The following is a 12,711-nucleotide window of genomic DNA, read 5'->3' as shown; positions in this document are numbered from 1 at the left end:
CTAGTTGTGGATTTGATCGGATGATTAAAGAAAGGAGACGTTCGTAGGGATTTACAACAAGAGCTACGTCTGCTAATACCGACGTAGTTGGAGCAAAGTATTCTATAAAGATCCTATGAATGTTTATCTTTACTAAAATAATACGAGTGCTCAAACAAATATTTTGATTATCAAAATAAAATAAAAATTTTAAAACTTCCGCTACGTTTGGACATGAGAAAACCGAGATCTAACAATTTGTTCCAGTCCAGGCTAGAATTCTCACCATTTGCCAAGATGTGTTTTCCAAGGGTTGAAAGATTAGCCACTTGACAATGGAAAAGATATGATGGGACTCAAAATCAGCAAGTTTTGCAATTGTTCTAAACCCCAGGATTTATTTATAGCATTTCTTTAAACAATTCGGTACCATCCTTTGCCAAGATTTTACCTAGCGCTACAGCAAAATATATCACCAAAACAAACGAAAAAATTGCAATGAAACAAATCAAATCGTCAAAATTTAGCACAGTGTGAAGGTAGACCAGTTACTCGATTAACAGCCACAACTTCTGTTATGCTGCATTCGAGAACATCTTGCCCCAACTTCGCTCCTGCAGCCTTCAAACCCTTCAAAGACACAGCCTGATTAAATAGACTCAATGAAGGTAACTTCGAAGCCGGAGGTAATTTCCCATTTGGTAACAAAGTCCTGAAGTCTTGCTTCAATAGTGGCACCTCAAAATCGCTCTTGTCGTGCCTCACGACGTTGTCTTTTGCGCTGATATGAGCTCCCGGCTCCATGTGATTGGTCGAAAAACTAGCTTGGTTCGGAAAGTTGGGGTACAGGCTAACATAGCCTCTTATGTACATCATGTCGATAAGAAACTTCTTCCAAGAAGCTTGCCATCCATTTGTTCTTGATTTTGGGATTTGGACTGGATTTTGCTTGGCGTCCACTGTGAATCTCATGTTCATGTATGCATAGAATTCCCTCCATTGTTTTGGGAAGAAAACTGCACCCCAACTGCAGGGTAACTGATGGAGATATGGCGTGTTTGGATGGATATGTTTAAAGAACTCGGTGGCATTCCATCTAGGCCGTTCTTTCACCACTTCGACTAATTTTGGGGTGTAGAGTGAGATCGAGGAGAGCTCGGGTAGAGATACTTGAGGGTCGTAGTGATATGCCAAAAGGGCATATTTGATCCATAAGTAATAGTAAGGGGAGACTTCAATGTCATCCTCGAGTAGTAGACCAAAATCATCGTCCGAGGATGGATACCAGCTCTCACTCACGGCTCGAATGAGCCCTCCTTGGATGATTCGTCGACGTAGAGTTTTTGGCCCGTGTGGCCATTCGAAGGAATCTATTAGTTTAAGAGTTTCCTCGTCTACTTTGCTATCGACATTCAATGAAATTCGAACCTCATCTCCTACGTAGAATGCATCTGTGAGAGACTTCAGAAGTCTTGTAAGTGAAGCAGCCCGGTTCTGAGTGATGATGCTTATAGATATCCTCATACGGTTCCAATCTACAGATAGAAATATAATTTGTTATTATCTATCAAGAAAATATAAATAAGAACCAGTTAAAAACCTAATGTGTTCCTTACTAGGTAACGCCGTGGATCGAAGATCAGCAATCCAAAGAACCTTTGACAAAGAAGATCTTGGTAAAAGAACCAAAGTTGAACCATTTCTGTTAGCCTCTAGTGCCATTGTCAAAGCCTTTTTGACATTTGGTTCGATATCAGAAACTGCAATCACTACACTCGGGTTGTGAATCTTGATAACTCCTTTCATGCTAGCATAAACACCTTGCACAACAGGCACCTCGGAATTCGAAAGCTCGGATAAAGAACCGATTCCCAAGTCAAAAATCTTGAACCGTCTCTCTTTACACACAACCTTAGGCCAATTTAAAGCTGCTGCCGCATCTTCACAAGGGCAGAATTTTCCACCTGAGATGACAATGTAGGCCTTTTTCCCAACAGTCGTTCTGAACTTTTCAAATAGAGGCGCTAGAGCTTTAACTTCTGCAACAGAATGAGCATAGAAAAGTGCATCAATCTTTTGAGGATACATTGCTGCCCATTGTGTTACGTAACCAGTGGAAAGGGCTTTCCACCATTGATCATCTCTAACTTGGACAATGTCTTTGAAGATTACTGTCGTTTCAGATACATAAGCAAGCCGATGTTCGCTGTCTCCCCAGGTTTCTTTGTCCTTTGGATCAACGGGCAGCACAAATGAACCGGCATTTCTGTACTTTTGAAGCTGATAGCTACATGATTGTTTTGTAAAACTATTACATAGAAGAGTGGTTATATAAGAATGTAACCTAAAAGAAAATCAAATAAGTTTCATACCTCAAATGCAAATCTTCTCCGGTCATGAAAGTAAATGGTGTTTCAATGAAAAGCGTTTTAACAAGCTCAGCAGACAAAAACCACGAACTAGAAAGAAAATCAACCTGAACAACATTGTCAATTGTGATGTCATATGCAGGATCAGGCAAATAAAGCCCAGCTTCTTTGGACCGGAACTTTCTATAGCTTGGAAATGTAAAATCCTTCTGTCGGAAAGGCAAGATCCTGCCAATACTGCCTAGAACCGAGTTCTTGTACTTTTCGGTCCCTGCTACGTGAGATAAAATCTGTAGCATCTTTTTCCCCGGTATCATGTCATCATCGAGTATATACACAAGGTCAGCTTCTGTTTGTAAAGCCATTTGGAATCTCCCATAGTACTTGAAATCATAGCTTGAGCTAATGAAACTGATTCTTGAGTGGTTATAGCTATCAACAATCATTTTCAATGATTTTTCATTAGGACTGCCGAATGAAAGTACCCAAACATGATGAAATGGAAGTGTTTGATGAAGCAAAGTATCGAGCTGTGCACATAATGTTTTTCGTTTAAAATGATTCAAAATCACAGTAACTTTGGGGACATTTGAACCCTTTAAATCCCACTTGGATTTCATGGCCATTAACTGGGAAAGAGTCTCGGTTCCGATATTTTTGGATTGAAAATCCAACACTTCCTGATAAAGTTCCCTCTTCAACTTGATCATCACTGCATCATTAGATTTCTTCTGCACAAAATCTATGCTTTCATGCTCACAAACTTCTGAGGGACTAACTATACCTTGGACAATCGGGTTGGATGCTTCATAATGACTCACAACATGAGGTGTGGCAATGAAATGTTTCCATTGTCGTGCTATATGGGTAGCCCAAGAAAAGTCCGGTTTTGTTTTCAAGTCTACCATGGGACTCATGTAATACAGAAGAAATGTGGCGTAAACTGCGAAGGCAAACTGTAAACACGTTAAGACCAAGACAAGCCGAGCTGAGGCGCCCTTATGTGCCTTCAACTTAGCCTTTCCTCCCAGGTGTTCGCTTAACATTCCTTCCAGATACTCTCCACTTCTGATGGTCGGATGCCTCGATAACACCATCTTAAAAGTCCAGATAAAAAAAACCAAACACCTGCAAATATTTGGAATATAAATTCAGCACATCAGCGATAAACTTAAACAAAAAACAAAGTTAATGAAAAAGAAACCCATGATGATACTAACTCTTGCCAACCTCAAAACTCGACTGAAAAATCTAGTATCAGTCTTGAATTTGACCTCTAAATCAAGATTTTGATGACGAAGAGGAGAAGGGTTGACATAAAAGAAGTTTGATCAGCTATAGATTGTCCAATATTATTATATATATAGGCAACAGAGGCTCATAGAGATGTGTATTCGATGCAATAAATTGTGCCTCAAGATCCATGGAAAATGCAGCAAAACTCACATGGGGTTATCCTTTGCCCCTCTAAATATTAAACTAACAAGCTACATCAAGGAGTTTTCCACACGTCTTCGCACACAAATTTTCATTTAACACTAATTAAAGCCTTCAAAGTCTCCGCGAAAAATGGCTACCCCTGCAGTTTTGGTGCTTCAGATCCATACTTACCCCATGAAAGAATTATTTTTTTATTAGCAAAGAATCTATGAAACTATACTTAATACTAAACTAAGCTGGCATAATAGAATATTTTTAAAGAATCTTGAGCCTTAAATTACTCCATTGGTAGGCCAAAAGAACGTAAAAAGAGCCATCTGTCACCATATTGATTAATCTATTGTAAACTATAAGCTACCCAAGAAATTAAAAATACATATATAAAAAACTGGATTCTAATCAAAGTTCTAAACGAATCCCACAGATTCATACTATTAGCCATTTGCTCTCGTAAGGAAAACTCAAATCCCAAAACAAATTTCCAATATTTAACCCAAAAAACATTTAAAAAAATCTCAACTTGGTCATACCTACGAAATATAAGCCAAGAAAACATTTAGATTTAAAACCCAATACCTTGAAATAAAAACAAAATGTAAGATTCAAGAAAATAGAGGGACCAAAGCTGAACCCTTTTCTTCTCGAGCAAATTAAGCTAAAACCTTATGAAACTTATAACCCGCAATGGAGTTTAAAATACCAAATGAATTGATGAGAAAAAGAATTGAAATCAAGAAAAATATATATAGGAGAAAGAATAGTTGACTTGAGGCATCTACGATAAATATATGTGTGTCGAATGTGGATGAGAATCGCAGTTAATGGCCTTTTGCCAAACTTGGCAAGTTGGATACTAGCAAACACCATCTTTTCTTCGAATGATGTTTTTTTCACGTATTATGGATCACCAGCACTCTGCTCTTCGGCTGTTAGTGGGGTGCAAACCAACATAAATACGAATTTATATCTGATAATTTATAAAGAGTAGGTCTCATGTGAGACCGTCTAACGGATCTCAATCTGTGAGACGGGTCAACCCTGCCCATATTCACAATAAAAAGTAATACTCTTAGCATAAAAAGTAGTACTTTTTCATGGATTATCCAAATAAAGATTCGTCTCATAAAATACGACCCGTGAGACCGTCTCACACAAGTTTTTGCCATTTATAAATATATTATTTCATAATTTAAAGTAAATTGAGAAGAGTATTAACAAATATAAAAAATATATATATATATTATAAATAAATTATATTTTTTCAAAAAATGAGAGCTGTTGTTAAAAAAAAAAAAAAAAATTAGCCACTAAGGGCCAATTTTTTTATTTAATTATAATAATACGTTATTATTTGATTTTGTGCGAATTTTTAAATACAATTATTAAGAAAGACGTGTGTGTGTGTGTATATTATTACTAAGTAAGGTGTTATTGTTTTAATTTTGATTTCATTTTTTTATAATAAAAATAATTTTTTAAGATAATTACTTCGTCACCATCATATTTTCTAAAACCGTGTAAAAACTAACATGTATATATTTTACTAATGTTTTTATAATTGGATCCATGATGGAACAGATTCATTTTAAAAAAAACAATCTAATCAATCAGAAGAAATATTATTATTGTGGGGACTCGGACGTTAACTCATTTTTTAATCATTTTTGGATTAAATGGATCAATTAAATAAACTAGGTCGAATTTTTTTTAAAATACACAAGTGTACAATTGTGACAACATGTGATAATCAATCTTATTTAATTTACAAGATCAAATGATATATCTACAGCATGATCTAATATACAAAACTTTTTCAATATACGATCATCAGCAACTAGGGTTCAGCAACTAAATATCAAGTGTTGAAAGAAACCCTTCCACATTTACGTCCGAATCACCACACTAATCTTGATCTCTCATCATCTTCTCGACCCTGATCATGTCTCACCTGTTGTCATGCGCACATACAAACACAACAACAGCTGGATAACTCCGGTGCGAAATATGTTCCCAATATAAACAATGTATACATGCATTTTATATAAACATCTACAGAAGTATATAACATTTGTAAACAACATGTATCATAATCTAATAAAGCATAAAGCAATATCAATCTTTAAATCAACTTTTAATCTTGACTCGACTCTTATCTAAGGATCCTGATACCCCATGGATGGGCCCGCTACCCCTGGCCCATCCCAAGCCCAAATGAAAGACAAGCCCATCAAGGGTCCAGGTATTCTCCTATAAATACCAGGTTTGAGTGTTCAGTTCAGGCATTCAATTCACTATATTATTTTCAGCAGCGCCCTTAGCTGCTCCCCCCATATATCCTCAGTCACTGACTTGAGCGTCGGAGGGGCTACGCCAGGACACCTTCCTGGCCCCCTCTTAACGGTCTTTTTTCTTGATTTCAGGCTCAGGGTCATCTTAAAGCCCACGTCTGAACTAGTGACGCTCGTTGGGATCGGACCCTAAATTTCCCGTAAGTATCACTTGGCGCCGTCTGTGGGAACATTTGAGTTGAGACGTAGAGATGGTAGGGAAGAGAGGGAGTAGAAGAGCTACCTCAGCAACATCGCGTCCTCAGAGGGGACCTGAACAGTCTCATGCTGAGGCAAGACAGGAACAACCCCATCAAGAGGCGAGAACAGAACAACCTCGTCAAGAGAACAGGGTCGAGCAACCCCGTCCTAATGAAAATTTGGGGAACTTGACCCTGGAGCAGTTGGGCCACTTTGTCACTCGGACAGTGGATGAGGCTATGAAGAGGAACCAAGAATTTTTGTTTGCTGAAGAGCAAGCCACTCGTCAAGAGCAAGAGGAAAATGCTGAGGGCCACCAGAGCAGGGTTGAAGAGACACAGCCCCACCAAAGTGGGGAGATTGGTGAGATGAGAGAAATGTGGAAGGAAATACAGATGTTGAGGCAGCAGTTGGGAAGCAGAGCGCCGACACCCAAGAGAGGAAGTCCCTTTTCACTAGCCATTTTAGTAGAAGGACTTCCTCCAAATTTTCGACAGTCGAATGTGGGAGAGTATGACGGACATACGGACCCCGAAGAACACTTGGGGAGATTTGAGAATGCGGCTCTGTTGCACCAATATTCAGATGGGGTCAGGTGCAGGTTTTTCTGGGCACGTTGGTGAGGTCAGCTCAGCATGGTTTAACACCTTGCAGCCCAACTCTATACGATCTTTCGAGGATTTTTCCGCTGCTTTCTTGCACAGATTTTCTAGCAGCAAAACACACAAAAAAAACTATTTGAGCCTGTTTGTGGTGAAACAACAAGAAGCTGAAAATTTTCGAGAGTTTGTTCAGCGTTTCAACAACGTAGCGTTAGAGATACCAGCGGCCACTCCTGACATCATGATAAGTGCCTTTACCCAGGGACTTAGAGGAGGAGAGTTCTTTAAATCGTTAGTGAAGAAACCTCCATCAAGTTATGATGATCTGTTATCTCGAGCGGAAAAATATGTAAATCTCGAAGATGCCCAACGGCATAAGAGGATGGAGCAGCGACTCGGGGGAAGTAGAGTTGAGGGACCGGAAAGAAGAAGTAGGAAGAGAGGCGCGGGCGAGAGGGAGGATGATAAGGCTAGGGGCAGAGGACAATTCTCATCTCATGTTCCTCTGGATGGGAGTCGGGACAAGGTGATGGAAGTGAGGGAGTCCGAGGGGAGGTGGGAGAAGTCGCAAAGGGTTGAGTGCAGTGCTAGATTGCCTTCGCGGGATATACGAGAAAGATCCTCATCCAAGAGCCGACAGAGGTCTCGCTCGTCCCATAGGCGTGCTCAAGGTCCTCCATGGACAAGTCAGAGGATCGGGGAGCAGAGAGGGGAAGGTCAAGATGTCCCTCAGAAGCCCGTTGAACCGAGGAGGGGAATGAATGAGGATAACCACCATACGAGAGGAATGATTCATATGATCTCGGGGGGTTCTACTGATGGAGACTCGGGGCGAGCTCGGAAGGCACATGGGAGAAGGTTGGAGAACTTTGAGATATCTAGGGGTGCAGACTTACCACAAGACCCTGTCATCAACTTTGGGCCGGAAGACCTTCGAGGCGTTGTGGCTCCACATAACGATGCCTTGGTGGTAACGGCCACCATTGCCAATTACGATGTGGCGAGAATATTTATTGATAATGGAAGCTCCGTGAACGTCTTGTTCAAGAGCACGTTGGATTAAATGAAGATGGGAGGATTTGAGTTTGAGCCGGTATCCACCCCGCTGTATGGGTTTGCAGGACACGCCATCCCGCCTTTGGTTCAGATTGTTCTTCCCTTATCCTTGGGGACTGATCCTCGGCGGGTAACAAAGATGATAGCCTTCACTGTGGTAGATATCCCGTCAGCATATAATGAATCATAGGGCGGCCATCCCTCAAGAATTTCAGAGCCGTAGCTTCCACTTATCATCAGAAGCTTAAGTTTCCTGTGGGAAAAGTAGTTGGAGTCTTGTGTGGGGACCAAAAAGCCGCGCGACGATGTTATGAGGGGGTAGTGAGGGAGGAGGGGAAAAGAGCGCGTGTAGAGGTACACATGATTAAGAGAGGAAGAAGTGAGTGATTTTGTCCCAGGGAGGTATAAGAGGAGCATAAAAGTTGGAGAAAGCACAGGACAAGGCTTCAAAGGGACCCTGAAATGCTTACCACCTCAGAAAATATTACTCTTGAATTTATTATTAATGTATTTCATCTTTGCATTTTCCTATGTAATCAATTGGAATTCAATAAAACCAAGTTCTTATATTAAGTTCATGGATGTTGTTGTATTGTGAGGATGAAATAAATTTTATTTTCCTGCTAGGACATCGTCTAGCAGAGGAGCAGTGGGGAGAGGAGCAAAAATTTTATTTTCCTGCTAAGGCATTGCCTAGCAGAGGAGGAGAGTTGGGGTGGAAGAAAGATTTTATTTTCCTACTAAGGCATCGCCTAGTAGAGGAGCAGAGTTTGGAAGAAGAGAAAAATTTTATTTTCCTACTAAGGCATCGCCTAGTAGAGGAGCAGAGTTAGAGGGCGGGAAGAAATTTTATTTTCCTACTAAGGCATCGCCTAGTAGAAGAGCAGAGTTGGGGCGCGGAGATATTTTATTTTCCTACTAAGGCATCGCCTAGTAGAGGAGCAGCGTGAGAAATTAAATTTTCCTGCTAAGGCATCACCTAGCAGAGGAATTAGATGGAGGGACTGTTGAATTTTTATTTTCCTGCTAAGGTATTACCTAGCAGAAGAGTTAAAGGGTGGGAGGGTTGAGTTTTTATTTTCCTGCTAAGGTATCACCTAGCAGAGGAGTTAGAGGGTCAGAGTGGAGAATTTTTATTTTCCTGCTAAGGCGTCGCCTAGCAGAGGAGTTAGAGAGTGAGGATGGAGAATCTTTATTTTCCTGCTAAGGTGCTGCCTAGCAGAGGAGTTAGGGGTGAGGGTGGAGAATCTTTATTTCCTGCTAAGGCATCGCCTAGCAGAGGAGCAGAGTTGGGGTGGAAGAAAGATTTTATTTTCCTGCTAAGGCATCGCCTAGCAGAGGAGCAGAGTTGGGGTGCAAGAGAAATTTTATTTTCCTGCTAAGGCATCACCTAGCCGAGGAGTTAGCGAGTGGAGGTGTTAAATTTATATTTTTCTGCTAAGATATCACATAGCAGAGGAGTTAGCGAGTGGAGGTGTTTACTTTCTATTTTTCTGCTAAGGTATCACCTAGCAGAGGAGTTAGAGGGTAGAGATGTTGAATTTCTTTTTTCCTCCTAAGACGTCACCTAGCAGAGGAGTAAGAGGGTGAGGATGTTGAATTTCTATTTTCCTGCTAAGGTATCACCTAGCAGAGGAGTTAGAGGGTAGAGATGTTGAATTTCTATTTTCCTGCCAAGGCGTCACCTAAGAGAGGAGTAAGAGGGTGGGGATGTTGAATTTTTATTTTCCTGCTAAGGCCCGGCTTAGCAGAGGAGTTAGAGGGTGGAGGTTTTGATTTTTTTTTTCCTGCTAAGGCATCGCCTAGCAGAGGAGTTAGAGGGTGGGCGCATTGAATTTTATCTTCCTGCTATGGCGTCACCTAGCAGAGCAGTTAGAGGGTGGAGATGTTGAGTTTTTATTTTCCTGCTAAGACCCGGCTTAGCAGAGGAGTTAGAGGGTGGAGGTGGTGAATTGTTATTTTCCTGCTATGGCGTTGCCTAGCAGAGGAGCAGAGTGGAGGAGGAGAATTAAATTTTCCTGCTAAGGCATCGCCTAGCAGAGGAGCAGAGTTTGGGAGAAAAAAAATTTATTTGGTTCGTCGATAACGAAAGATGTTGGGGAGCAGAGTTTACGGGGAGCAGAGTTTACGGGGATCGACCTGTACTGGACGAGCGCTCGGGCTAGCATGTGGCACGAGGCGATGGGCTGGTGCAGGGCGAGCTCGGCAGGGGCGAGCACGGTGAGGGGCGAGCTCGGCAGGGCGAGCGTGCAGCGTGGCAGAAGGAGAGGCGCACCGGGCGAGCGTGTATGCGTTGCGTTGGGGCGAGCTCGGCAGGGCGCTAGGCAGAGGGCGAGTGTGCGGTGCGGCAGATGGCGAGGCGCGCCGGGCGAGCGTAGAAAGTGATGGGTGAGCGGGACGCTCGGTGAAAGCGTGGCGCGGCGGGAGGCGATGGGCTCGGCCGGCGAGCTCATCTGCTCGGATGATGGTGAGGCGCGCGCAGGGAAGGGGTGTGGCGCGGCTCTGCGATGTGGTGGGGAACGCGTGAGGGTCGCGGATGGTGGTGCGGTGATGGTGGAGTAGTGCTAGGGTTGGCGCACAGGTAGAACGTAGACGGGAAAGAGCTTGTGAATAAATTGACGCGGTGCTAGGATTACGATTTGATTTGTTTCCAAATTTTTGGGGACTGACGAACGGCAGGAAGATAATGCAAAACTCGCACCCGGTAACCCGAGGACAGCACGACTAATCGAACTTCGAACCTGCGATTCAGTTCGACTCTGGAGGGGGAGACTGGTGATACCCCATGGATGGGCCCGCTACCCCTGGCCCATCCCAAGCCCATCAAGGGCCCAGGTATTCTCTTATAAATACCAGGTTTGAGTGTTCAGTTTAGGCATTCAATTCACTATATTATTTTCAGCAGCGCCCTTAGCTGCTCCCCCCATATATCCTCAGTCACTGACTTGAGCGTCGGAGGGGCTACGCCAGGACACCCTCCTGGCCCCCTCTTAACGGTCTTTTTCTTGATTTCAGGCTCAGGGTCATCTTAAAGCCCACGTCTAAACTAGTGACGCTCGTTGGGATCGGACCCTAAATTTCCCGTAAGTATCAGATCCCTATTTGAATAAACACGTAACAAGTCTCCCACCTACTCTTCCCAGCTAGATGGTGGTACGTTCTTATTCCCAGACTTCAATACTATATCGAGTATCTACAATAGTAGTCGATCTTCTCCTAAGCACATCGATATAAACCAAATAATTGTCCAGTGACCTGGCACCTCTGCCAAAGACTCTTTTTCGATATCTATCTTCTATTATCTTCTTTTCTATAAATCAATAGAATAAGCATATACATTCAAATAATACAAATGTATCAAACAATAACAATTAAGTATGTGGTTTTGGGAAACTCAGGTTACATATTACTCGAGTTATAAATCCCGATCTAACATTGATTTATAATTTCTTTTCGTAGTTCTTAGTTGACGAGATGAAATTTCATTCTGACTTTGTTCGGTCTTCGAGCCTTCGATACCAAGTCTGGAATGACATATTCGAAAGGCACAATATCAACATACAATTCAACACAAGACATCTCAATCTAGTACGTTTCGACGGCATAATGGCACAATCTCGATATAATCGGCAACTAAACAATATCAACGATACAAATCACAACTCATGATCAATTAAATTACAGTCGCAATTACCAAATCTGTATAATCTCAATCAACTTAGGCTGGAACAATCATAATAATTGCATATGGTGTCCTTTCTTCGATCTGATTTCGAAAGAACACATAATATCAATCAAATTAGGATTTCTACAATATCAAATTTTCGAATCATACCGAAACATAAGAAAACTTACGTTCTTTTGAAGCCTTTGTCGAGAGGAACACGTAACTAAACTCGGATTGAAATTCGGAATGCCGGATCTTGCACAAATCAAATTCTAAACTATGAAGAAACTTTCATGGAGCTTCCGGTATTTCTTCCGTGCTGCAAGTCTGAAGGAAATCAAGGAAGATTTATCATTTAATGCATGGCAAGGACAAGTGGCTAGTTCTTCATACTGCACGTCTCGCGCATATGCGCCGGTGCGCATATGCGTGAGACTCTCTGTCCCGGCACTTCTGCATTTCACCATCTCGTGCATATGCGCGTCCAATGCTCGCGCATATGCGCGAGACTTAATGTCTCGGCATTTTAGGAAAACACCAGCTCGCGCATATGCGCGTCTCGTCTCCGCGCATATGTGCGAGACCTTCCGACAAGTTTGACTGCTAAAATGGTTTTGTGAATGTTTCAAACCGACCACCACTGTAGGTGATCCTGTGTCGTGGTATTTTTTTTATTTTTTTAATTATTTTTATACTTTTTTCCCTCTCTTTTTTTCTTTTGTTTTCCCTCCATTTTCCTCATTTTTTCCTCTTCCACAAACATTATTCACACAGTTTTGTTTTCTTCTCGGCTATTTCATCTCGTCTTCTTTTGTCTATTTTCTTCTTTTTCTCATTTTTTTCTCTCTCACTCAATTTTTTTTTTAATTTTTACATGAAATACTATAACATACAAGGTTCGATTTTCTTGTTTCTTTAAATGTCTAATTCTTTTTTTAATTGTTTGGCTATCGAATTTTTTATTTGCTTTTGTTGATTTGTATAATTTTTATTGTGCTATTGATCTGAAACTCTTATTAATTGTGTGTATTGTTTGCGGTTACCGATGCTACCTTTAAATATCATCGTTG

The 12,711-nt window shown here is 41.6% G+C and overlaps 1 protein-coding gene across 3 annotated transcripts; it reads right to left on the bottom strand.

The window, feature by feature from the left end:
- Nucleotides 1–286: 286 nt before the first annotated feature.
- Nucleotides 287–4,581, bottom strand: LOC140830947 (uncharacterized). 3 transcript variants are annotated; one of them, XM_073194541.1, is made up of 5 exons: nucleotides 4,365–4,421; nucleotides 3,579–3,624; nucleotides 2,352–3,476; nucleotides 1,596–2,266; nucleotides 287–1,514 (listed from the first exon to the last, which is right to left on the bottom strand). In XM_073194541.1, the coding sequence occupies exons 3-5, from the start codon at nucleotides 3,443–3,445 to the stop codon at nucleotides 496–498; spliced, it is 2,784 nt and encodes a 927-aa protein (XP_073050642.1). In that variant the 5' UTR covers nucleotides 3,446–3,476; nucleotides 3,579–3,624; nucleotides 4,365–4,421; the 3' UTR covers nucleotides 287–495. The 3 variants fall into 3 exon arrangements, with proteins under 3 accessions (XP_073050642.1, XP_073050640.1, XP_073050641.1); XM_073194539.1 differs by having other exon boundaries at nucleotides 288–1,514; nucleotides 3,569–4,581; XM_073194540.1 differs by lacking the exon at nucleotides 3,579–3,624 and having other exon boundaries at nucleotides 289–1,514; nucleotides 4,365–4,581.
- Between the last annotated feature and the right edge of the window lie 8,130 nt (nucleotides 4,582–12,711).

This window comes from Primulina eburnea, chromosome 4, assembly GCF_022965805.1.
Source record: "Primulina eburnea isolate SZY01 chromosome 4, ASM2296580v1, whole genome shotgun sequence".
Taxonomy (NCBI): domain Eukaryota; kingdom Viridiplantae; phylum Streptophyta; class Magnoliopsida; order Lamiales; family Gesneriaceae; genus Primulina; species Primulina eburnea.
The sequence above is the reverse complement of the archived record's forward strand: the minus strand, read 5'-3'. Positions and strand labels throughout refer to the sequence as shown.